Source organism: Protomyctophum parallelum, assembly GCF_964188405.1.
Source record: "Protomyctophum parallelum genome assembly, chromosome: 14".
In the NCBI taxonomy this organism is placed as follows: Eukaryota; Metazoa; Chordata; class Actinopteri; order Myctophiformes; family Myctophidae; genus Protomyctophum; species Protomyctophum parallelum.
Window position 1 is genome coordinate 19,011,275 of NC_139709.1, and position 22,997 is coordinate 19,034,271.

The 22,997-nt window shown below is 45.4% G+C and overlaps 1 protein-coding gene across 2 annotated transcripts in view; it reads right to left on the reverse strand.

The window, feature by feature from the left end:
• Positions 1-4,612: 4,612 nt before the first annotated feature.
• The window catches only part of nfatc4 (nuclear factor of activated T cells 4), a 21,201-nt gene continuing 2,816 nt past the window's right edge, over positions 4,613-22,997 (reverse strand). Inside the window, exons 2-14 of one of the 2 annotated variants that reach the window (XM_083781649.1) lie at positions 21,239-21,402; positions 20,596-20,856; positions 20,077-20,349; positions 19,373-19,533; positions 17,009-17,171; positions 15,443-15,543; positions 14,638-14,739; positions 9,917-10,104; positions 9,180-9,320; positions 7,454-7,509; positions 7,096-7,222; positions 5,407-5,617; positions 4,613-4,880 (exon numbers count right to left, since the gene is read on the reverse strand). In XM_083781649.1, the coding sequence (XP_083637775.1) occupies positions 4,733-4,880; positions 5,407-5,617; positions 7,096-7,222; positions 7,454-7,509; positions 9,180-9,320; positions 9,917-10,104; positions 14,638-14,739; positions 15,443-15,543; positions 17,009-17,171; positions 19,373-19,533; positions 20,077-20,349; positions 20,596-20,856; positions 21,239-21,402 (2,096 nt within the window). In that variant the 3' untranslated portion in view covers positions 4,613-4,732. Of the gene's footprint in view, positions 4,881-5,406; positions 6,139-7,095; positions 7,223-7,453; positions 7,510-9,179; positions 9,321-9,916; positions 10,105-14,637; positions 14,740-15,442; positions 15,544-17,008; positions 17,172-19,372; positions 19,534-20,076; positions 20,350-20,595; positions 20,857-21,238; positions 21,403-22,997 lie in introns of both variants that reach the window. The other variant, XM_083781648.1, reaches the window with a different exon arrangement.

Below are 22,997 nucleotides of genomic sequence, written 5' to 3' on the forward strand. Positions count from 1 at the left end.
CACAATATGGGGATACTTTTTCTGTTGATATGAAATCTAAACCCTGTGCCTGATGAACGTAGAACTGTTTGACTTTCAAGACAATAAAACGGCCTTCCTACTTCTCTTTACACAAAATGAAATTTGTTACTGAGGAAGACGGACATCATACAGCTGTTCCCTTTCAAAATGTAATGTAATATTCCATGGGTAGGGCCTGACCTACTGTAGAGACATGATTCTCTGTCTGCTGGGTAATGGTGCATGCTGGGGTTTACTGCATATTTTGGATGACAGTACATATATATGTACCTCTGTGATCTTGTTTGGTTAGTATTTTTCTCACCCTCTGTCTCCCTGGTTAAGACAGAGGCTATACAGTTTACCCACAGAATAACTCTTCCTACTTCCCTACTTCCTTCACAGGTGTTACCGATGATCATGATACTAATTAAGGCTCTGTTCCATTCCGGTCAAACAGAGTCAGGGACAGGGTGCTGCTTGTGCATCAGTGCATGTTGGCTCACTGGAAACATTCTGCTACACCAGTGGGTGTCAACGTGTCCTTGAGTGTGTTCCACTAGGTCCTGTACCAAGTTATAACTCTGAGTGTGACACTCAGAGTTATGCACATAACAGTGGACTGTCAGCAGAGTGCAGATGCCACCAGGCCCGGAAAGCACTGTGCTGGCTATAGTTAGATGGCCTTGTGGGACTGTTGTTTTTCCACTTAGCATGGCCAGGTGTTAATGGTCACACTGGTATCACTTTGGGCTATTAAGTGAATGCATTCCTGTAAAGATTATACTTGGCAATGTGTTGTGCCAACCTGCAGATGTCAATCATGTAAGATAGTGAGATTTTGGGCTAGGTTTGGGATAACGCCTCCCCCTGGTGGGGACATTTGGTTCTCAAATGGTTCCATTTCATTTCCCATGATTCTGATGGCCCCTGAGTGTTTCCACTGAAATGTAATTGGTATTTGGTTCAGAACCTAAGTTGGTTCGGACCTGGAACCAAAAAATGTCTGCCAGTTCCGTGAAAGCACCAAGGTTCTAAGAATCTAGAACGGAACCAGAGCTAGAACCAAAGTGCTTTTGGTGGAAAAGGGGTGAAAGTGCACAAAATATAACCAAATGGCCAATTCTGGTGTCATACATTACATGGGCAACTTTCGGCAATTCCGTCCTCAAATTTTGAGGACATTACTAAAATGATTAGTTATTAGATATAAAATGGGGAATGCCTATAGATAGACAGAATATGCCTATAGATAGATAGACTATGCCTATAGATATTCGGCTTGGTGAGCTAAGGGTTGCATCACTGCTTTTTGCAGATTATGTGGTCCTGATGGCAACATCGGTCCAAGACCTTCAACTCTCACTGAACCAGTTCGCAGCCGAGTGTACGGCGGCTGGGATGAGGATCAGCATCTCCAAATCTGAGACCATGGTTCTCAGCAGGACACCGGTGGATTGTGTAGTCCAAGTAGGGAATGAGGCATTACCCCAGGTGAAGGAGTTTAAGTATCTTGGGGTCGTGTTCACAAGTGAAGGGAGGACGGAGAAGGAGATCTTCGTTCCTACTCTCACCTATGGTCATGAAGTGTGGGTCATGACCGAAAGAATATGGTCGCGAATACAAGCGGCCGTAATGAGAGATAGGGTGAGAAGTTCAGCCACACGGGAGAGACTCGGAGTAGCTTCTTTGCCTGGAAAGGAGCCAGCTTAGGTGGTTCGGGCATCTGGTTAGGATGCCTCCCTAGGGAGGTCCTCAATGCACGTACCACTGGGAGGAGACCCCGGAGCAGACCAAGGCGCAGATGGAGGGATTACGTCGACTCACTGGCCTTGGAACGTCTCGGGATCCCCAGGAGGAAGTCACTAATGTTGCTCTGGAGAGGGAAGTCTGGAGCTGTTGCCCCCGCGACCCGACTAAGCGGTTGAAGATGGATGGATGGATGGAAAATGGGGAATGGGTCCAGTATTCCCAAGTGCTCAGTTCTCTTGATACCTTTGCCACACACTCATTCTGTTCAAACACATTCACACCAGGGAATTGCCCAATGATAAGTTTAGTTCTATTGGTGACATAAAAGTCTCAAAACCCAGTGTAGACTTTAGTTTACCCATGTTCTTTCAGTTGAAAATCAGTGTAATTTCACCAAGCAACACGGTCATGTGACAAGTAAGTAAGCAATTAGCATTAAAGGGGAATTCCACTAATTTTCAACATTTTTACTATGTCATTAATATACCTTAGAGCTGTTCATCATTAACATGGTGAAACACATCTTGATGATGTCAAGATGACGTGATGAGAATAGACAAAACACAGATACATTGATGTACTCATTTTTAGAGCCTGGAGCTACAGTGGAGGACCTGTTAAAGCAGCTCTAACAGGAGAAAGAAAGGTCTACTTTCCATTATTGTGTAAGTCTTACCCAAGGGCGTGTTCTCTGTGTGCGCGTGCTGCTGAGCCAACAGTCATCACCCCATCTATGAGTCAGAGAGAGAGAGAGAGAGAGAGATTTTATATTCCTGTCTGTCAGTGACTAATACACTACTGATAATGATATTAAGAATTGGAGCCTTTGACTGATACACTGACAATGATTTTAAGATTTTTAACCTTCAATGACTACACTGAGAGTGACATTTATAATTACTTTAAAAAATAAATAAGAACACAACAAAAGAAAAAAGTAAATGAAAAATACCTAGGCTTAGGTTTACTTGCTTGCTGGTTTCTGCCTTCTTCTCTGCACACTTTGTGACTTAACTCTCTCAGGAACTTTCCATCTGTTCTGCAGCTACTGCACCTTTCCTGAGCACAAAAGCCCACACTGTGCCCTGGCCAAGATTAATCTGGAAGAATTGATGTCATGAACAACTTATATGGCTTCACGTCCCCCCGAGAGTACAGGTCCAAGCTGTTGGTTGTTGTTGATCGTGAACAACAATTTGCTTACATTGCTCTAGGCCGGGGCCTAGACTAGTCTAGGCTACCTATTCACATGAAGCTTTCCTTCAAAATCACAGCACTGTCATATTAGCAGAACACGTTTAAAACAAATGATTGTACTTTTAATACAACTAGACAAATAGAGTTATGGTCATTTGAAGTGTTAAACACTGCTGGAGCAACGGGCCAGGGTACATGTGCCCCCAGGGGCCCCACCCATGGTGTGGCTATTCTGATGGGAGACCCCTGACCAGTGTTGGTGCCAAGCAGTGGTTTAATGTTTTCACATGCACAGTGTGGTCACATATGGCTGCAGCTGTTTCCTTTGGGTTATGGCTGGGCTTTCTCATCAAAAGTTCTTCCTGTGTCACCTCTGCTGCTTTCTCCAAAACAGACATGAAAATGGAGCCTTGGTGTCTCATCCATGGTCTCACTAGCAGGGCCGTTTCAATGCCTAGTTTCTAACATGCCCATTTATGGCTGCGTCAAACCATATAGGCTCATAAAGCTGTCAGCTAAATATATGGTAGTCTTCTAGTGTCTCCTTAAGGTCGATGCGTTTTATTGCTCTTTTTGTCATTTACTGTTTACAATAATTAAACTTGTCTATCTTTTCTCATACCTGCAGTGAATTTAGTGGTGAAAGTGCAAACAACAGAATATAAGACCTGGGAGGACTGTAAACACGTCTTAGTGCTTTTTCTGGTTTTATCCTCTTAGCAGATTTTGTATTGACTTGTACTTTCCTTGAACTGTACCACCAATTCTTCAATGAATCAATCAAGCTTATTGAGATAGTTGTTCTGGTAGTTTAAAGACCTCCAGGGGGCACTGTTTCCCCAACAAATAACACCAGACTAACCTAATATTACCCTTCACTGCTTGGAATGGATTCAATGATTCTCTTCATAGAAACAAAGTCCAAACAACAACAGACCGTTTCAAACACAATGTTACATTTGGATTCTAACAGTAGGCACAAGAGGTCGCATCAACCATAGATGTGATTGGACTGTAATAACCAGAATCACTGCACTCAGAAAAGCAAGGTGGCACGTCCAAAGAATTAAAGGTGATGGGTGATGTAGCATACTCACTTTTCGCTGAATGCCGACACGTTCAAGCCTCCACAACCGGGCCATAATAATCTGTTGATTCAAACTGGTTCTCAAAATTATTAATGTTTTGAATAGTGTTTTGAAACACTTACAGAGACACCATTTTGGAAAGAACTTTGGGCCTCTTCCTACTTCCTTCACAGGTGTTACCGATGATACTAATGAAGGCTCTGTTCCATTCTGGTCAAAAGGAGTCAGTGTGCTGCTATTGTGCATGTTACGGTTGTGTAACTCTCAGAGTTATGGGGGTCCTTGAAATGAAAAAGTTTGAGAACCACTGTACACTAAATGGAACAGAGACTTAATTATTATCATTTGTACGGTACGGAAGTAGGAATAGTTATTCTGTGTGCATAGAGCCCATTGTGGGTGTACTTGTTCCCACCTGCCTTCCATAAAACCAGGTGTTGTACTATGCTTGTGTGACACCGGCAGTTCTATAACCCAGAACGTTTAAGCTTTTCTGAGAGATGACTGCCCAAACATGCAACGGACAGTTTTAGTGCGGCAGACCAACATATAAAACACACGCACAAGGTTTCTTGTATAATTTATATGGAAAACAGGTTAAAAACATTAAGTCTCCCTTTTTATAAAACTGCAACAGTTACCTATTGTCATCAATACAACAGTGTACCGGTATTAAAATCCTGCCTCTAGTGGCATCAGTGAGTCTCAATACCAAGTGCAGATGGAATAGAATGATGCTGCTCAATATCAAATGGCTGTAGTCGCATTGAACTCAGTGTGGCTGGTTGTCCATCTGTGAGGCTGACTGGAAAGATCGGATATCTTCCCCGATGAACTCTGTCACTGTGGAGAGAGGAGATAGTCTATCAGTCTCTGTCTGTCTGTCTGTCTGTCTGTCTGTCTGTCTGTCTAGCTAGCTATTACAGTGGTTAACTTCACACCAATGTGAAGTGAGCGGTGCCATTTAATCATGATGATGATGTATGATGATGATGATGACGAATAGACCCACATGAAGGTAACCACAGTAACCGTGCTGCTACCGACTAATAGATATATTGACACACAAACTCAAATGATGGAGCGGCTTGCACCGCTCAAAAATAAAGACCACCTGACATGTGTGCATACGCACATTCATGGGAAATAAACACTGTTAAATTAGCGCTGCATGTGTAGGAGAGACAGACCGACATAGAGAGACAGAGGAGAGAGACAGTGTAATGCTACTGCGTCACATATTTCTTCTCCTGGCAAAGATTTGCGCTCCGCTGAGCACACCTTTGTAGTTAGCATTATTACCGTCAGCTGCATTCACCATGATATGCTACGTTAAAATGACGACTGTGAAAGGATAACATAATCTCACCTTCTTCTAATGTAATATGATGCATGGCAGAGGAGCTGGCAAACTCCAGGTGACTCTCCTGCATCTTGGAGCCAGTCTGAGCGTCCCTCTCCCCCCCCTGGCCGGCTCCCAGAGCCCTGCCCTGGTGGTCCCAGCCTTTGTATTGGGGGTAGGGTGCAGGGTAGAAGTCCTGATAAGGGCCTGGGTTGGAGGGAGGCGAGGGACACGCCTCCTGGGGGAAAGCAGAGTACTGGGGATAAGGGGAGGAGGGCATGGGCGGCAGGGGAGACGAGGAGATGGGACTCCCAGCGGGGAAGGGGCTGAGAGAGGACGAGTGGGACGGTGAGGGCGAAGAGGACAGATACGGCGAGTCGAGCCACGGAGAAGGTGAGGGAGAGGGCGGCTGCGGGATGCGGGGGTACAGGGGTGGCAGTAGCTCTGTGAAGCCCAGCTCCAGGTTTTCAAAGCTGGGGTGGCGCTCGGACAGCGTTCCCCTGGACCCAGCGGGGTCTTCCACAGCGGCAGTAGCCTCGGGTTTGGAGTAGTACTCCTCGTGGTAGCCAGGGGCGGGGTAGGGAGGGGAGTAGGCGGAGGGGTACGGAGGCAGATGGAAGCCCAGGCCTCTGTCCTCGGCGGCGGGATCGGCTCTCAGATGGTGGCCCCTGCTGGGGACCCCCATGGAGGACATGGGGACCCCCTCCAGGGGCAGCGCAGATGGGCGCGACAGCAGGGGATCCTCCTCTTTGAACATGACTGCAGGCAGGATAAACAGAGACTGTCACGTCTTTCATGTACCGTATTACATTTGAATATACACACTGTCTGGGCCCGTCCGTCACCCCTGAAGAGGATCCAATTCAAGTGTCAAAGTGGGGGGAAGAGTTTACTCCAGGGGGCGCCACCACATGACAGCTGCTACATTACACTCACTCCTGTACAGTCACTTCACACCACAAGTGGCAGAACCACACAGCTGCATTGTGAAATCTTGGGGGTTAACAGAACTCTAAAAGGTTCGAATGGGGCCCATTCGATTCTTCGTACACTCTCAGAGTTAAAATAACACTAAGGATTTTGTGGGCATTTGGCGCAAGCTTGGCTCAAAATATTATCTGGGTCTGAAAGGGAGTGAATGTTAGGGGTGAAATGATTCATCAAACAATTTATCCATAAACAGAAAACATGTCTAATGTGCTATTTCACCAAAATGTGAATGTTTGTCTGCATGAGTTCGGATGACGTGTGATTGGCATTTACCCATAATCTTTTATTTATTTCCTTTCCTTATTTTACCGCCTAATTTAATTGGCCCAAAGAGACTATGGTTTTCAGTGATTTCAGAACAGCGAACTGAGCGAAGGGGCATCATGCCCCTTCCTGTGTAGAGAGTGAATCAAAACAAGTGCTCCTCTTCCCCTGCCATCATAGGAAATGTGAATGGTAATACATCCATGGCATGGTATGGTGAGCATTGTAAACACAACACTAGTGCACTGATACTGATACATTTACTGATCTTTTAAAGTGGGGTGCCAATCACAATCAAGCACTGTGACTATCCATTTTTATAATAAATGATCTACCCACACAATAACTACATTTCCCGAGCACAATTAATGATAGAATGAAATGAAAATGAAAATGATGTAGAATAAGGAGGCACAGAACAGATGTAAGTGAACCTTGGGACATTCCGGGCAGGACACTCACTGGGAAGGTACTTGAAACAGTGGGTGCTGCTCCTCTTTCTCTTCCCGTTGGAGACGTAGAGACAGACGGACACGGGCCGACTCACGGACAGGTCGCTGTAGGCGGGGACCCTCACGCACAGCAGACACTGGGGGGAGAGTACAGGCAGCATGAACACGCAATGGATCACTGACGCACACATACTTGCATACTGTGTTTTATATGGACACACGCTTGCACGCATGTTCACAGGCACACACGCTCACACACACACACACGTACGCTCACATGAACGTATGCTCACTCACACGCACACTCGCACAACCATATCCGTATGTACCGGTATATGTACACATGCACTACACATGTGCAAACTTACCTCATTGCAATTGTCCCGGTCAATATGTGCCTCCTCCTCCCACTGAAGTTTTCCATCTGATTGACGAGAACATTGGGGGTGAGGTGAGGGGTGGGTTATGGTCAACAACATTTGTCTGGTCTTGGGCTGGAGTTTGCTGTCAGAGATGCCATTTCACCAGCTTTTGTATGGGATTGTCACACCATGAACAAAAACATGTTCACGAATGGAGTTTGGCGTGTGGGTAGTACTAGACTAGAGGAAAGGCCATGGGGTCGCCAAAATCAGTAGCCCGGGTCAATCCTCTTGGGTTCATGAAAGTCAGAGGTGTGTTTCATAGACATAAAGTACAGCAGCAATAACAATATGTCATAAAAGTATAGAAAGAAATGTTTTTTATGCTCAAAGACAGATGAGTTTCCTTATCACTGAAGCACCATGAATTGCATGGAATGTGCAGTAATAATAAGGTTTTACACAGACAGTGAATACTTATATCCACACATAGGCCCTCATTTATCAACTCTGCCTTAAATTCGAGTGTGGGTTTTGGCGTGCGCTCACGTCGGCACGGCATTTTAAAGTGATAGCAAACAGCTGATCCTTGCGTATTTTCGGTCGTAGTGTTGGTAAATGTGACGGCTGAAATCAATCTGGCACGTCCTATGAAATCAAGCCTCACCATCGTTTTTGCGACATGAACATCTGCAATACGACCAAACAACTTATGGAAACCATAGTTACATGATGGAAAGCCAATAAAAAAGTTCCCCCTCTGGCCTCGCTTGCCTGTCATGTCCGCGCACGCACGCATGCACACACGCACTTATGCAAGTGTGCCTTTTGGCACACTGGAAACAAACGCCAGTAGGATTATTCTGTGAGGCTACAACCTTTGTCAAGTATAGGCTACATTAATCATATATAACAGTTACATCGTCATGAATAGAATAGGTTATTTAACCCATTCTTAAGAAGTGTGCAGTGCACTGCATGTAAAAGTGACCCCCCGTGAGTCAGACTGCTGTGAGTGACGCCACGTATATAATGACAGATAGCAACAGTGCCCGGTTTTAATTGCTTGTACAGTTGGAAATATCCTATTATTACACATCGTCGATGTATGCCTATATATTCTTTTCACATGTATTATTTATTAGTTGTATAGCTAATAGCTATTAGGAGTGAATAAATAACTTTAGATGCCTGTCAGCAGTTCGGACAATGCTCCACCGCTTCTCTACGACAGAAAAACCGGTGCAGACAAAGTCAACGACAGCTCCCGACCTGATGTGAATTTTGGCCTGGCGTACGTGCAAGTTCAAATTCACCCTGGAATGATGAATGCCAAAGATTGCTGATAAATGAGGGCCAGAGAGTGGTGGAGGGTCTGGGGTTGTGTGGGTGCTGAATACACAGCTACTGTTTGTAGTGTACTGTATACCGACATACAGACATACACGGAGATGCCGATGTTTGGAGGGATGTGTGTAAAGCACACTGATTTTAACTGCACACTGCATTTGAATTATACGTCATTTGACCGGTGTCTCACAGAGATCTATTTGGTCGCCTCCTTTTCCCCCATTTTCTGCAATCTCTTTGCAGAAAATAGCCGATCTACAAGTCATGTTGCTGATGTGTTGCTGTGAGATTGTAGATCTATTTTCATTGAATGTTTGCCTATAATGCCATGCCCAGAGTAGAAATGATTTGGGTTGAAAATGGCGTGTCTGTTGCCGTTCACCTGTCCCTCTCTCCATGAACAGAACTCTAGAAATGGACAGGAAGTTGGTGCCGCTCAGAAGGAGCTCCTCCCCTCCCTCCACAGAACAGGAAGTCAGGCTGACTGATTCTATCACTGGCAGCTCTTGGGCTGAACGCTGAGCTGAGAGAGAGAGAGAGAGAGAGAGAGAGAGAGAGAGAGACACACACACACACACACACACACACACACACACACACACACACACACACACAGAGAGAGAGAGACACAGAGAGAGACGGAGAGAGGACAAGGAAGAACAGAAAGGGATAGTAGTGGAGAGAGAGGGCAAAAGACAAGTGAGAAGTTAAAGACATAAAATGTTTAAGCAAATAACCTATTCATCTGAAACCGCGCCAGAACTGTGCAATGCACTTCAAAGCATTTAAAGTATTCAAATAAAAGCACAGTCGTTCTATAAATGGGCACGCTGGGTAAGACCTATGCTGTAGAGTGTATAATTTTTGGGGTGCGGAAGTTGCGGGATTGTGGCGGAAGTACCGCTCAAGGAAATGACGTTGACGCTTTACAAATCAGTTTACATTCTCCGTGAAGTGATTGGTCGAGAGAAATACATCTGAAGGATGTTCCGGCCCGACACTTCCACCGGTACACACTCAGCCTTAGGTTGTGACCAGACTTTTCTCTTCGCAGATGAGTAAGGCTGGGACCGAGGCTAATAAACGGGGGTGTGTGAGTGCATGTGATGGGTCACTCACAGCACTCGATGGGCAGAGAGGCAGCCTGGAGGGCCAGGACGCGGCCAGGAGGGGCCAGTGCAGGAGTCAGGGGGAGGTGGGTACGGAATACCAGACGCACACGCGTGTTCTTCCTGCCGACGTCCGTCTCTCCCTTCCTCAGCTCGATGTCCGAGTTCCGCAGTTTCAGAATCCCGGCGCAGTCGATTCTGAGACACACACACAAATTCATTGAACATAAACACAAAATGTCAGAGTGAGTGAAGTGTTATATTGGGGTGATGACAGGGTAAAGAAGACCGCAAGAAGACCGCAACGCCGTTGCTTTGCTGCTGTTTTGATAATGAGGAGCATCTATAATGTGAGTTTCGAGCCATTCCTTTTGCTTTGTGGGGTGACAGGGTGGACATCACGTGGAGCTATCGGAGGCAGAGTTATTTTTTATTTTGTGTAATAAATTGAGAATATACTGTACATTTTCTTTAGTACTTTTTTATTCTTGAGTCGGACCCCAGGAAGACTAGCTGTCAGTTAGGCATCAGCTAACGGGGATCCGTATAAATAAACAAATAAAGAAAACAAATTATGGGTTCCTTGGACAGCCTGACCAGGCCAGAGGCTCCGTGGAGGAACCAAACTTGATCTCCACAGTGTAGTAGATAGATTGAGGATTCAAACCAGTAACCCTCCAACTACAAATCCACTACTATACATACATACTGAACGGTAATGACTGCATTTATATAGAGCAGCGAAGTCCTGACATAACTCGCTCATCCCGACGATTCCCCTGGTTTGCGGAAGTAATTTCTCTATGGAGAATAACATGAGGTGATCTTAATATCGTCTACTATAAGCGATGTGGTCCAAAAATAAACAAGCTGTCTCGGCGTTATTGTCGGGAAGGTGTCTCTGTATCGTTTGCAACAGTCAGTCACTCATATATGATACAGTCTGCTTCTAGCGAAAATCTAACTAATTCAGCAGCAGTAACATTAGCGTTTTCTCTCAGTCAGTTGATTCTTCATATCCATATGAGTGAAGCGGCCGGGGTGACATGTTTATTTTTCAAACACAGTTGTTATATGAGGCGATCTCAAATCGCCTCAATGGGGATTTCAATGCAACTAAACAAATACATGAACCTGGGGACTGACGCCCTCTACTGAAAGTAACGTCAGACTTCGGTGCTCTATTGCGCTTGATAGTTCCAATTCATCCATTTACACACCGATAACAGAGGAAACCATGCAAGACATATCAATCTGCTTCAGACACTGGCGCGCAGTCAGGAGAACCCGGGGGATCGAACCGGCAACCTTATGATTTCAAAGCGGCTACCCCTAGCTGATTCCTGAGCTGCTGCTGCTGCCCCGCCTAACCGTCATAAATAAAATAATATATAAAGAATATGATTACTTGTTCAAGAAAGAAACTGCTCTCTTTGGTTGGCCGACATGTAATTTACTGTTCTATCAATCTATACCTCCAGCCAGAATTCAGATAACATAAGTACAGCTAATCCCCTTTCAAAAAAGATTTAAAGGGTGAGTAAGAGGAGTTGGATGGAAGGCTCTGCAATGGAGTAACAACAAAGAAAGTCATGTGAAAATAAGCATAGACGTTGTTGGTGAGATAGAAGGATAAAAAAGACGAAGAAGATAGCAGGGTTTGGAAAGAGGAGTGAGGGCAATGAAGCAGTGTTGATTTTGACCACCAATTTTAGTTTAGTCATAGTCTGTTGAATAAAATGTACTTTATTTTTACACATATTGTACTCATATTTTAGTCATGTGAAAAGTTGACTTAGTCGACTAAATATAAGATTTTAGACGACTAAATCTACAGCATATTTGTTGACAAAATTGTTTGTTTATACTTTGTTGCATGCTGAAAATAGCTGATCAACACCCTTGTTAATGTGCTATTTTCAGAGCACAACACCCGAGCTCAAAATAAAATGACTTGTCTTCTAGTTCTACCGGATCTCTTCTCCACTAGTCCCCCATTATCAATATATTTAGTCTTAGTTTTAGTCATCACAGCTTAGTATTTTATTTAGTTTTCGTCAGTGAAACAAGGGTAGTTGACAAATACTGGAATGGAGGACTCTCTCTCTCTCTCTCTCTCTCTCTCTCTCTGTGTCACGATATCAGTCTGTTGTACACTTTTATTATGTAGTGTTGCCCTAGTGTTTCCTGTTCTGCCTAGTTGTGTTTGCCTGTCTTGTCTCACCTTCCTGTGATTACTAGTTTTCTCCACCTGTGTCCTGTTAGTCTCCCAGCCAATCCCAGTGTTGATTGTTTGTTCTGTTCACCTGTGTTTTGTGATCCCTGTGTCTACTTAAACCCTCAGTCCCTTATGTTCCCTGCTTGATTATAGATGTTGTTACAGTGTTCAGTCCTAGTTATGTTCTTGTAGTGTTCTTTGTATTCTCCTGCGTTCCTGTGTTTTGGAGAATAAATCACCTACATTTGACCTGCTCTGCTCCTGCTCTGTTTCTGCAATTGGGTTCTACATATCCTGAGTCGCACCGTGACAGTATAATCAAGCCATAAAATGGACCCAGCAGAACAGAGACTTTTCCAGCAAAAGGTGGATGAATTTGACACTGTTGTGACGTGCCTCATCACCTCAGCTCCCGATCAGTGTGCTGAATTTGAAAGAAAGCTTTCGACCCAGCAGCAATGGTTCCAGGAGCGGCCATGGGTGAGCCACTTTGTACCTCACATTAACATCGTCCGTGAGAGGCTAAAGGACTTTCGTCACTCCACCTCAGTTACACCTGCTCCCCAGCCTGCTTCTCACTGTGTCAGGCTTGGTATCGTGAGTTTGCAACCAGCATGCTCCCATCCTGCTCCTGAGAAGACCCCGCCCATGATGGACCTGCTCAGCTATTTCCAGAGCAGGGTCAAGATCCCCGTCTATTCAGACCCAGATTCTGAAGACGACCCATATCTAGGCACCAGCTTGGCTCTTGGAGGTCCTCGTGGGGATGGTGCTCACAACATTGCTTTGGGTCGTGTTGCAACTTCTCCCAGTATCCCTCCGAAGCCTCGTAAGAGGTCTAGTCGCCGCCGCCCCCGTCGTCACCGGCGCACTCCAATTCCCAGTGATTCAGAGTCGCCGCCGCCCAGCGACACCAAGACGCGGCCACCGCCGCCCAGCGACGCCGAGATGCGGCTACCGCCGCCCAGCGACGCCGAGATGCGGCTACCGCCGCCCAGCGACGCCGAGATGCGGCCACCGCCGGCCAGCGACGCCGAGATGCGGCCACCGCCGCCCAGCGACGCCGAGATGCGGCCACCGCCGCCCAGCGACGGCGAGATGCGGCCACCGCCGGCCAGCGACGGCGAGACGCGGCCACCGCCGCCCAGCGACGCCGAGATGCGGCCACCGCCGGCCAGCGACGGCGAGACGCGGCCACCGCCGCCCAGCGACGCCGAGATGCGGCCACCGCCGCCCAGCGACACCAAGACGCGGCCACCGCCGCCCAGCGACGCCGAGATGCGGCCACCGCCGCCCAGCGACGCCGAGATGCGGCCGCCGTCTGTACCTAGCCCCCCTACTCCTGTTTCCCAGCCTGCTGTTTTTCCGACGCGGCCACCACCGCCCAGCGAAGCCGAGATGCGGCCACCGCTGCCGTCTGTACCTAGCCCCCCACTCCTGTTTCCAAGCCTGCTGTTTTCCCGACTGCCAGGCCTTTTGTTCCCCGGGTCTCTGGCCCTCGGCTTCCTCAGACTGTTGCCCCTCCACAGCCCCCTCTGTTCAGCTCTGGAGTTCCATGCCCCGGGCCCTCTGCTAGAGGTTTGGTTGGTCCACCAACCAGCCCATTGACTATTCTCCCCGTTTGTCTGTCGGCCTGTCTCCCGGTTTGTATGTCTGCGTGTCTGTCTGCCAGTGTGCTTGTGCGTTTGTCTGCTCCCCAGTTATTTTGTCCCCCTAATCTGTTTACCCACCTGTTGTGTCAGACTGCATGTTTGTCTGCCTGTTTTTCTGTCTGTCAGTTAGTTTGTTTGTCTCTTAGTTTGTCTCAGTTTGTGCCTGTCTGTTTGTCTGTGTGCTTGTCTGCGTGTCTCCCCACCTGCCTGTCTTTGTGACTCCTTGTTTAGCCCTGCCTAGAGCCAGTCCATTGTTCTGTTCCTATTTTTTTTGAGCTTGTAGATCTGTTTTGTTTTTGTCCTACCAGTGCTGTTCTGTGCCCAAGTATTTTCCGTAGCCCCTGAACCCTCCTTCCGACTCCCCTCCACCCACCCTACTAAGTATTCTGTGAATTTTGTTGTTGTTTTTGGAATGTCTAGGATCCATTCCTTGGGGGGAGGTACTGTCACGATATCAGTCTGTTGTACACTTTTATTATGTAGTGTTGCCCTAGTGTTTCCTGTTCTGCCTAGTTGTGTTTGCCTGTCTTGTCTCACCTTCCTGTGAGTTTTCTCCACCTGTGTCCTGTTAGTCTCCCAGCCAATCCCAGTGTTGATTGTTTGTTCTGTTCACCTGTGTTTTGTGATCCCTGTGTCTACTAAACCCTCAGTCCCTTATGTTCCCTGCTTGATTATAGATGTTGTTACAGTGTTCAGTCCTAGTTATGTTCTTGTAGTGTTCTTTGTATCCTCCTGCGTTCTCTTGTGTTCCTGTGTTTTGGAGAATAAATCACCTACATTTGACCTGCTCTGCTCCTGCTCTGTTTCTGCAATTGGGTTCTACATATCCTGAGTCGCACCGTGACACTCTGTCCTACTCACAGTGCAGTCATGTTGGTCTCAGGGTTGAGTGGTATGTCCAGCACCTTGGTGCCAGCCTGGACGCTTTCCTGACTGGCAGTGCCCACCATCTTCCCTGTCACCCTGAGCGGAGGAGAAACCACGCTATTAGACAACCCTTAGTATGTATGGTACAAATAGTCTTAACCTGTATAATATACACTGAATCATTGAATTATTATTAGCCTATAGTAATTGCCTGACTTTAATATTAGGGGTCAAGCCCAAAGTGCGTACACCCCTTTTGTTTCCGTGAAAATGTGCCATTTTAGCAGTTTTGGCAGTTCTGTGCTATTGTTTTTCATAACATTCTGCAATATGGTAGAGGGCCGTGAGGATCCCTCAAGAAGCTCAGACTCATTCGTCAAAAGACCTTTAGATCTCCCGATGAGTAAATTGTTATGATTTGATCGATCCACTTTTCCACGCCTTTTTTTGGCCACGTCAAAGAAATTTCCATACATGCGAATGGAGTCTGACTCTGGTTATGGGACTACAGCGGTGACAACCCCTTGTATGATGTATGCCGTATGATGATGACGTATGATAAGAGCGCCCCTCACTTCACACAAGTGTGATTTTTTCTTTTTGGGCTTGAACCCGTCTTATAGCTGATTGCAGCTATATTAATTATTCTTTGTGACATCATCATACGTCATCATGAAGAGTGTGGTGTCTAATTGAAACCATACGTTTTGTTCATATGAATTAAAAGTCCTGCCGCTGGTGGGGCTAAAAATGATTAGGTCGGATGATGGTCTTCCAGCAGTTCACATAAATAAAGTACCTGTGTATCTGGTAGAATGGATGAGGCCTGATAGACCGGTCATCAGCCGTTCCAACAAACACCTGCAGAGAAAGAGGCTTCCTCTCTGTATAGCCACAAAGCTGTTGAGAGAGAGACACACACACACACACACACACACACACACACACACACACACACACACACACACACACACACACAAACACCTCTGATGACAAGCGAGGCTAGAAGAAGGAGTTGACATGTGACACAAGTCATGAGCCCGATTTGAACTGTGGGGTCTGCACACTTGAGCCTAATGTATACACCATCACACGCACAGCTGTGTTGCTCACCAAAAATAACTCACTTTGGACACACGACAAGTTCCTTTTTACTGAGAGTAAACCGTAACAAAGCTAAAAAGTCTAAGGAATGCATTTGATATTTTGCAACTGTTTGAACAAGCTTTTTCCTTTTGAAATTACAAAGGGGACCATGTGCAAGTCTGGAATGATGATCGGGAGAGATGCAAGTCGGGAATGTATGCCCCACCCCCGGTTATGCAATGCCCATGCACTGTACTCGTTGTCAAAGCACCTGTAGTACCCATTAGAGGCCTGGTCAAACTATTCGTAGTCCTGGCAGTAAGTTTACTTTATTGAAGCTAATACGACTCTTCTACAAACCTCTCAAAGCTCGTAATAGTCATAAAATTGAAGAAGATTGAAGATTCATTCAGATAAGATTTCAATCAACGAGGCTTCATTTATTGGTCATGTGAACAGTTAGTTATGATCAGTTAGTCAGGTTGTACCTTGATGACAGGGTGGTCAGTTAGTCAGGTTGTACCTTGACGACAGGGTGGTCAGTTAGTCAGGTTGTACCTTGACGACAGGGTGGTCAGTTAGTCAGGTTGTACCTTGACGACAGGGTGGTCAGTTAGTCAGGTTGTACCTTGACGACAGGGTGGTCTAGTGGTCAGTTAGTCAGGTTGTACCTTGACGACAGGGTGGTCAGTTAGTCAGGTTGTACCTTGACGACAGGGTGGTCAGTTAGTCAGGTTGTACCTTGACGACAGGGTGGTCAGTTAGTCAGGTTGTACCTTGACGACAGGGTGGTCTAGTGGTCAGTTAGTCAGGTTGTACCTTGACGACAGGGTGGTCAGTTAGTCAGGTTGTACCTTGACGACAGGGTGGTCTAGTGGTCAGTTAGTCAGGTTGTACCTTGACGACAGGGTGGTCAGTTAGTCAGGCTGTACCTTGACGACAGGGTGGTCAGTTATTTAGGTTGTACCTTGACGACAGGGTGGTCTAGTGGTCAGTTAGTCAGGTTGTACCTTGACAACAGGGTGGTCAGTTAGTCAGGTTGTACCTTGACGACAGGGTGGTCAGTTAGTCAGGCTGTACCTTGACGACAGGGTGGTCTAGTGGTCAGTTAGTCAGGTTGTACCTTGACGACAGGGTGGTCAGTTAGTCAGGCTGTACCTTGACGACAGGGTGGTCTAGTGGTCAGTTAGTCAGGTTGTACCTTGACGACAGGGTGGTCTAGTGGTCAGTTAGTCAGGTTGTACCTTGACGACAGGGTGGTCAGTTAGTCAGGCTGTACCTTGACGACAGGGTGGCCTGCCGGCGTAGCTTTGACAGCTCCCCTGCTGCCCTCCGTCTCATAGTGGGCTCTGTGGTGTGGGCGGGGCTGCACCTCGATTCGAAGCTCGTATTGGTCAAACTGGGATGGCAGTGGCCAATCGAGTGGTGGCAGGGCGTTTGACCTGGAAGTGTACAATGAATGACACACAGTTACGATTAGACTATAGACTATGGATTAGACCCCCAAGATCTGACACAAACACAAAGGACATACAGGCATTCTGTTAAACTTCCAATTCAGTACTTCAAACAGTTTACTGTATAACTATAAACCAGGACAAAATTAATTTTCATAACTCACACTGAGCTCTCCATACTGTATGTTAGAAAACTGATTAAAATATTGATGATGACAACTACTGCTATGACATTCAATGTTTTAGATTATTTAGACATGTGAATCTCGTCTCATCTCACGATTCGATACGCATCTCGATGCACTGCCAGCGATACGATACATTAGAGATACATGGAATCCCCTGGCGATACGATGCGATATGATTCTCCCTCTTCCCGATGCGATGCGATGCGATAACCATTTAGTTCAAATCAATGCGATACGATGCGATTCACCCCTCTACCGATACGATGCGATTTGATGGCGATTCATCACAATAGAAAGGATTTATATTAAAGCTCTATTAATTTCCCAAAACATGTAAAAATGCATTACATTTAAATTCAAAGCAATTTATTGTTTTACTGTAGGTTAGTATTATAGCTCTGCATCTCAAACAACCCAACTTATAGAATTATGTAAGTAAACAAAGGGTCTGCTCTCTGCTGGTTATTGTGGAATTGTTAGATTACTAATAATCATAGGCTATAGTATAATTATTATATCTCAAAGGTCAATTTGAGGTTTTGAGTATAGAGGGTTCAAGAGATTAAAATGTAATAGCCTATAGTTCATCAATTAATGTTACCAACATATAAATAGAAAAAAACCAAATAAACAAAACAAAAATTACAGGTCACACTCGTAGTGCTGTCAAACAAGTAGTTTAATCTGCAACACAGTTTTATAATATAATTGCCTATGTATAGTGGGGGTCCCTGCTTGATCTCTCACTCTCAGCTAAGTGGTCCTTGGCTTGACCTAAAAAACATTGAAGACCCTGGCCTGCATGTATTATTAACGTTTTAAATACATAGCAGATGTACAAGCTCACAACCAAGGTTATTATAGTTAACTATAACTAACGAAAAAACGAAAACTAGAATTAAAAAAACATTTTAGTTAACTCAAACTAAACTGAAACTAAAATAAATTAAAAAACGATAACTAAACTAAAACTGTATTGTGTGTTCACAAAACTAACTAAAACAAACTGAAATGATAGACAAAATGGTTCATGGTTGATTGTCCAACAGAGACTGAATATATATACTTTTAAATGGTATCTTTTGTTGAGTTTTTATTACACAATACTTGCTCTGATCTTTTTTAATCCTATACTTCGTTACAAATAAACCAAAGTACGAAAAAACTAAAACTAAACTAAAACTAAACTAAAACTAAACTAAAACTAAACTAAAACTAAACTAAAACTAAGCATTTTCACAAAATAAAAACTAAACTAAAACTAGCAAACCCGCTCTAAAAACTAACTAAAACTAACTGAATTATAAAAAAAGATGTCAAAACTAACTAAAACTAAACTATAATGAAAAAACCAAAACTATTATAACCTTGCTCACAACGCGTCTCATCCACGCCCCGCTGTGAGCTTGTGGATCTGCAATTTTAGGCGTGCGACACCGTCTTGCTGCAGAATATAAATAAGGCTTCTATCCCAGAGAATAGCAGGGGAAACCTGGACAGTGGAAAGTTGTGAAACGGTTGTAAACGACTTTAAACGCAAGCAGTACACCCAGCTGTGGCGTTGTTGTTGTTGTACACGTGTGTGCAGACTGCAGAAGCTTTCTTTAATTACAAATTGATGATCGCGACGCAGATTCGCGTCAGAGAATCAGCTAGAACAGCTGTGGAGTGTGGATCATTACCAGGCAGCACGCAGCGCTACAGTGAAAAGTCAACTGATCGATATTTTATAAAGCTAAAGGTGGTGCTTCTCTTGTAGGCTACGTGGGGCTCACTTCTGTTAGTTGCGGGTGCTCTTTATAGTATGTTTGTTGTCTCAACGTGTCTACTCTGCACCGTCGTATGGTAGCTTCTGTTCACTGACTGCGTGTGCGCTTTGTGTGTGAAATATATGCTATACGGGGCCTTACTACGGCTACTGCTAAGAATAAACATCCTTAAAGAAGAATTTGACCCGGAAAATATAATATGTAGCTTTTCAGAATATGATGTGCTTGCCTGAACAGAGGACTATGGGCACTGGCGCGGGTCCGTCCCCAGCCCAGGGCAGGGGGAACAGACAAGTAGTCCATGCCCAGGGTCTGCTGCTCTCTCCTGGGCTGATGGGGCTCTGGCAGTGGGCCTGGAGTCTGCTCCTGATCCACCTCCCTACTAGACAGCTAATGAAGTACAGTGATGGAGATGGAAATGGGTCAACTTGTTCTGCCAAAGTCAAGCTGTGTTAAAAATAATCACACTTGTGTGAAGTGAGGGGCGTTCGTATCATCATACATCGTCATACATCACATCCCATGCTCAGCCAATCACTATGTGTTACACACAAACACACAAAGCTGCGAGTACTCAAGGACTGATGTATTGTATTGTATGTACAGACATAGCAGACATAATGATCAACCAAACATAAATTCGGCTGCAGTGTTAAGTGGTCAGAAGGGTAGGCCGCGTGCATTTTCAGGGGATCAATAATCAATTGATCGATTGTGTTCTGGCTTGGATCAATGAACATAAAACATAGTTTTTCAATGTTTAAAAAATAACTTCTTTCCAAGTCCTCACTGCTAAAGCAGCTGAACTTGCTGTTACAGAACTTTTACTGATAAGCTGTGTGTATTGTATGGCTTACTGATGATTGAGTGCAATGGACCACAATGGAAACATTGGAATCAATCAATCAATCAATCAATCAATCAATAAATCACCTGCTCCAACGATGTCTTCCTGGTTTTCTGCGGGATGCTGCTGAGCTCATAGCTGCTGTTCGGGCCCTGAGACTGTGAGGCGGAGGAGTCACTCGCCTCCGTGTTGCTTCCGGTGTGGAGCTCCTCGGAGTAGCTCCCCCTGCGCGAGGTGCAGGGCGAGGCCAGGGGGGAGTTCCTCCGCTTCTTGCCCCCCGGGGAGGTGGGCCTCGAGGACGAGGAGGAGGGCGACAGGCCGAAGTTGACGGCAGCCTCGTTGAGCTCGTCCTCCTCCACCTGCGGCAGCCGTGGTGGAAAAAGTACTCACATTGTTTAGTTACTCTTACAAGTAAAAGTCAGGAATTCAAAATTAACTTGAATGAAAGTACAAAAGTATCGGCATCAAAGTGTGCTTAAAGTACCAAAAATACAAAGTAATTGTGCAGAATGTCCCATTTCGCAAGTGTCCAATGCATACAATTCTTTGAAAATAGCAGATCTACAAGCTCACAACACGCCGCTAGGTTACTTTACACCACCTACCAGCAGCGAGTCACAGCTGGAGGCGGGGCTGAGCCAGCCACGGGAGGAGGGGCTGGAGGCGGGGCTGGGGCTGAGGGAGCCAGGGCCGCCACCGTCGCGGTAGCAGAACGGGTCCAGCAGGGGGAGGTAGAGGCGCTCGCGGTCCCAGCCGCCACCGCCCCCCGTGTCCCAGTAGCTGGCGCTCTCGGGGGCTGGGTCGTCATCGGGCGAGATGGTGGTGATCTGGATGCTGGGGCACTCTAACACACGAGACCCCGATACCTGAGACACACACACACACACACACACACAGTTGATTAATTGAATACGCAGAACCAACAACGGAAATAAGCCCTTATAGGGTTTTTGTGTTCTTTTTGTGTTTTAGCATCATTGTAAAATTGTACCACTGTACTATTTGCACTGTTAATAAAGTATTCAATCAATCATTCAAAAATACAGCCACACACACGCATGCACGCACGCACGTACGCACGCATGCACGCACGGCGTCGCACGCACACATTCAGTCAGACAGACAGACAGACAGAAAGACAGATAGTAAGGGAAAGAAATATATGCTTTGTGTATGTTCAGCTTTATACATCTGCCCTGTCTGTCTGTCTGTCTGTCTGTCTGTCGGTCTGTCTGTCTGTCCTCTTACCTGCACAGAGCGCGCTGGCAGGCTCTCGTAGGTCCCGCTGAACTCCCTCACCAGGGCCCTCCGGGGGGGTGGGGAATGCATCCCTGCCCGCTGATTGGCTGAGGACGAAGAGCTAGTAGGGATGCCAATTGATTGGCCTCCATGAGTGGCAGCCAGGTGGTTCTCTGAAACCAATGGAGAGAAATTAGAACACGCAGAGGTGTGCGGACAGGCAATTGAACCAATTGATTTCCAGTTATATATCCTAGTGGACTATATGCTTATGAGTCATTACATGCAATTATTTCAATCTCTACTTGGACTAATGCTGTCTCAGTCTCCGTATTATTATTATTATTATTATTAAGGTATAGTTTTCCATTACAAATCCTAGAACAGGGCGCCCTGGTACTTCCCATAACAACACTTTGCATATGGTTGCTGTTGGGTGGAAACTTCACGTCCAAACTGTTACTGTTAGCGACGATAATATATCTTAAGAACATACAATGTAACATTCAATGTACATTTTTAATAGTTGCCATACCATAATGTATGGTGTTATGTTTAATTCTACTGTATACGCTGTCAACATGTGCTGTGCATCCTCCATGACTATGTCATGTAAGCACTTTATGTGTAGGATTGCATTAATTGCCAAATTCTTTGTATGTAGCTCATACTTGGCAACAAAGGCAGCGCTTCTAATTTCGAGATGACAAGGAGCTGGACGATGAACGAACAACAGCTCCAGCCAAAGGTTATTACCTTTAGCTGATTCATATTCTTGTTAAACTCCATTAATTGGGTTTTTCTCTGCTTTAACCACAGAAATGCATGACCAAGGCCCCCATTAGCCAACGGTGTACACTCACACTCGCAGTCCTTTGTGAAAGTGTACTGAAATGGTGAAATGCTCGCTGGGTGTTCTGATTACCTCAACAACACAGGCCCAATAAATGTGCATAAACAGAGCTGACTAAGTTTGTCCCTTTGTCTTATATTAATGGACAGCCTATGAAAACATTGCACACGAGAGACCGGTGGAAAGAACTGCCTTCAATGCTTTGCACCAATACTGCTATAGTGCCATATAGACAAAACATTACGCAACTACCCTTAAACAATAACTATTAATTTAAAATAATATAAACCTTGATGATTTGGGACAGTCCCCAGAAGCAAAATAAAGACCTCTCAGGTCTTATTATTTTATTAGCATAAACATTCTCAAGAAAATATATTTGGGTTTTGTCAAACAACAACCATTCGGGCAGGGACGTGACCCATCCAGACCACGATTACAACCGCAGAATTTCCCCGATGTGGTGTGGTGAGCCACTACACTCATCCATCCGCCTTGCTGGGTCAAACCGTTTTAGAGTGTTTGTGTATGCAGTGAACTGAAATCCATGCTGGATCAGTGGAGTGTTTTAAGAGTCCCAGTTTAATGACTATCAACCTGGAGGCCTATTCTGGGCATGGCATTATAGGTGAAAGATGTCCACAAATGTCGACGCAATCATGCTGTGAGCTTGTAGATCTGCTATTTTCGCATTACAAAATAGAGCTTATGGGTCATTTTGACTTCTACAGAGGTAGAAGCTACAAAACAATACATCCCCTTAATGATCTATATATGGACACCACAATCACCATATTCTTTTCATAATTATCCCTCTTCCAACAGATTTACCAGCAACAAGCTATCTATCACCTCCTCCAAATGATAATACTTTGCTCTATGTTTACTGGATCTACTACAACCTTAAATGTAGCA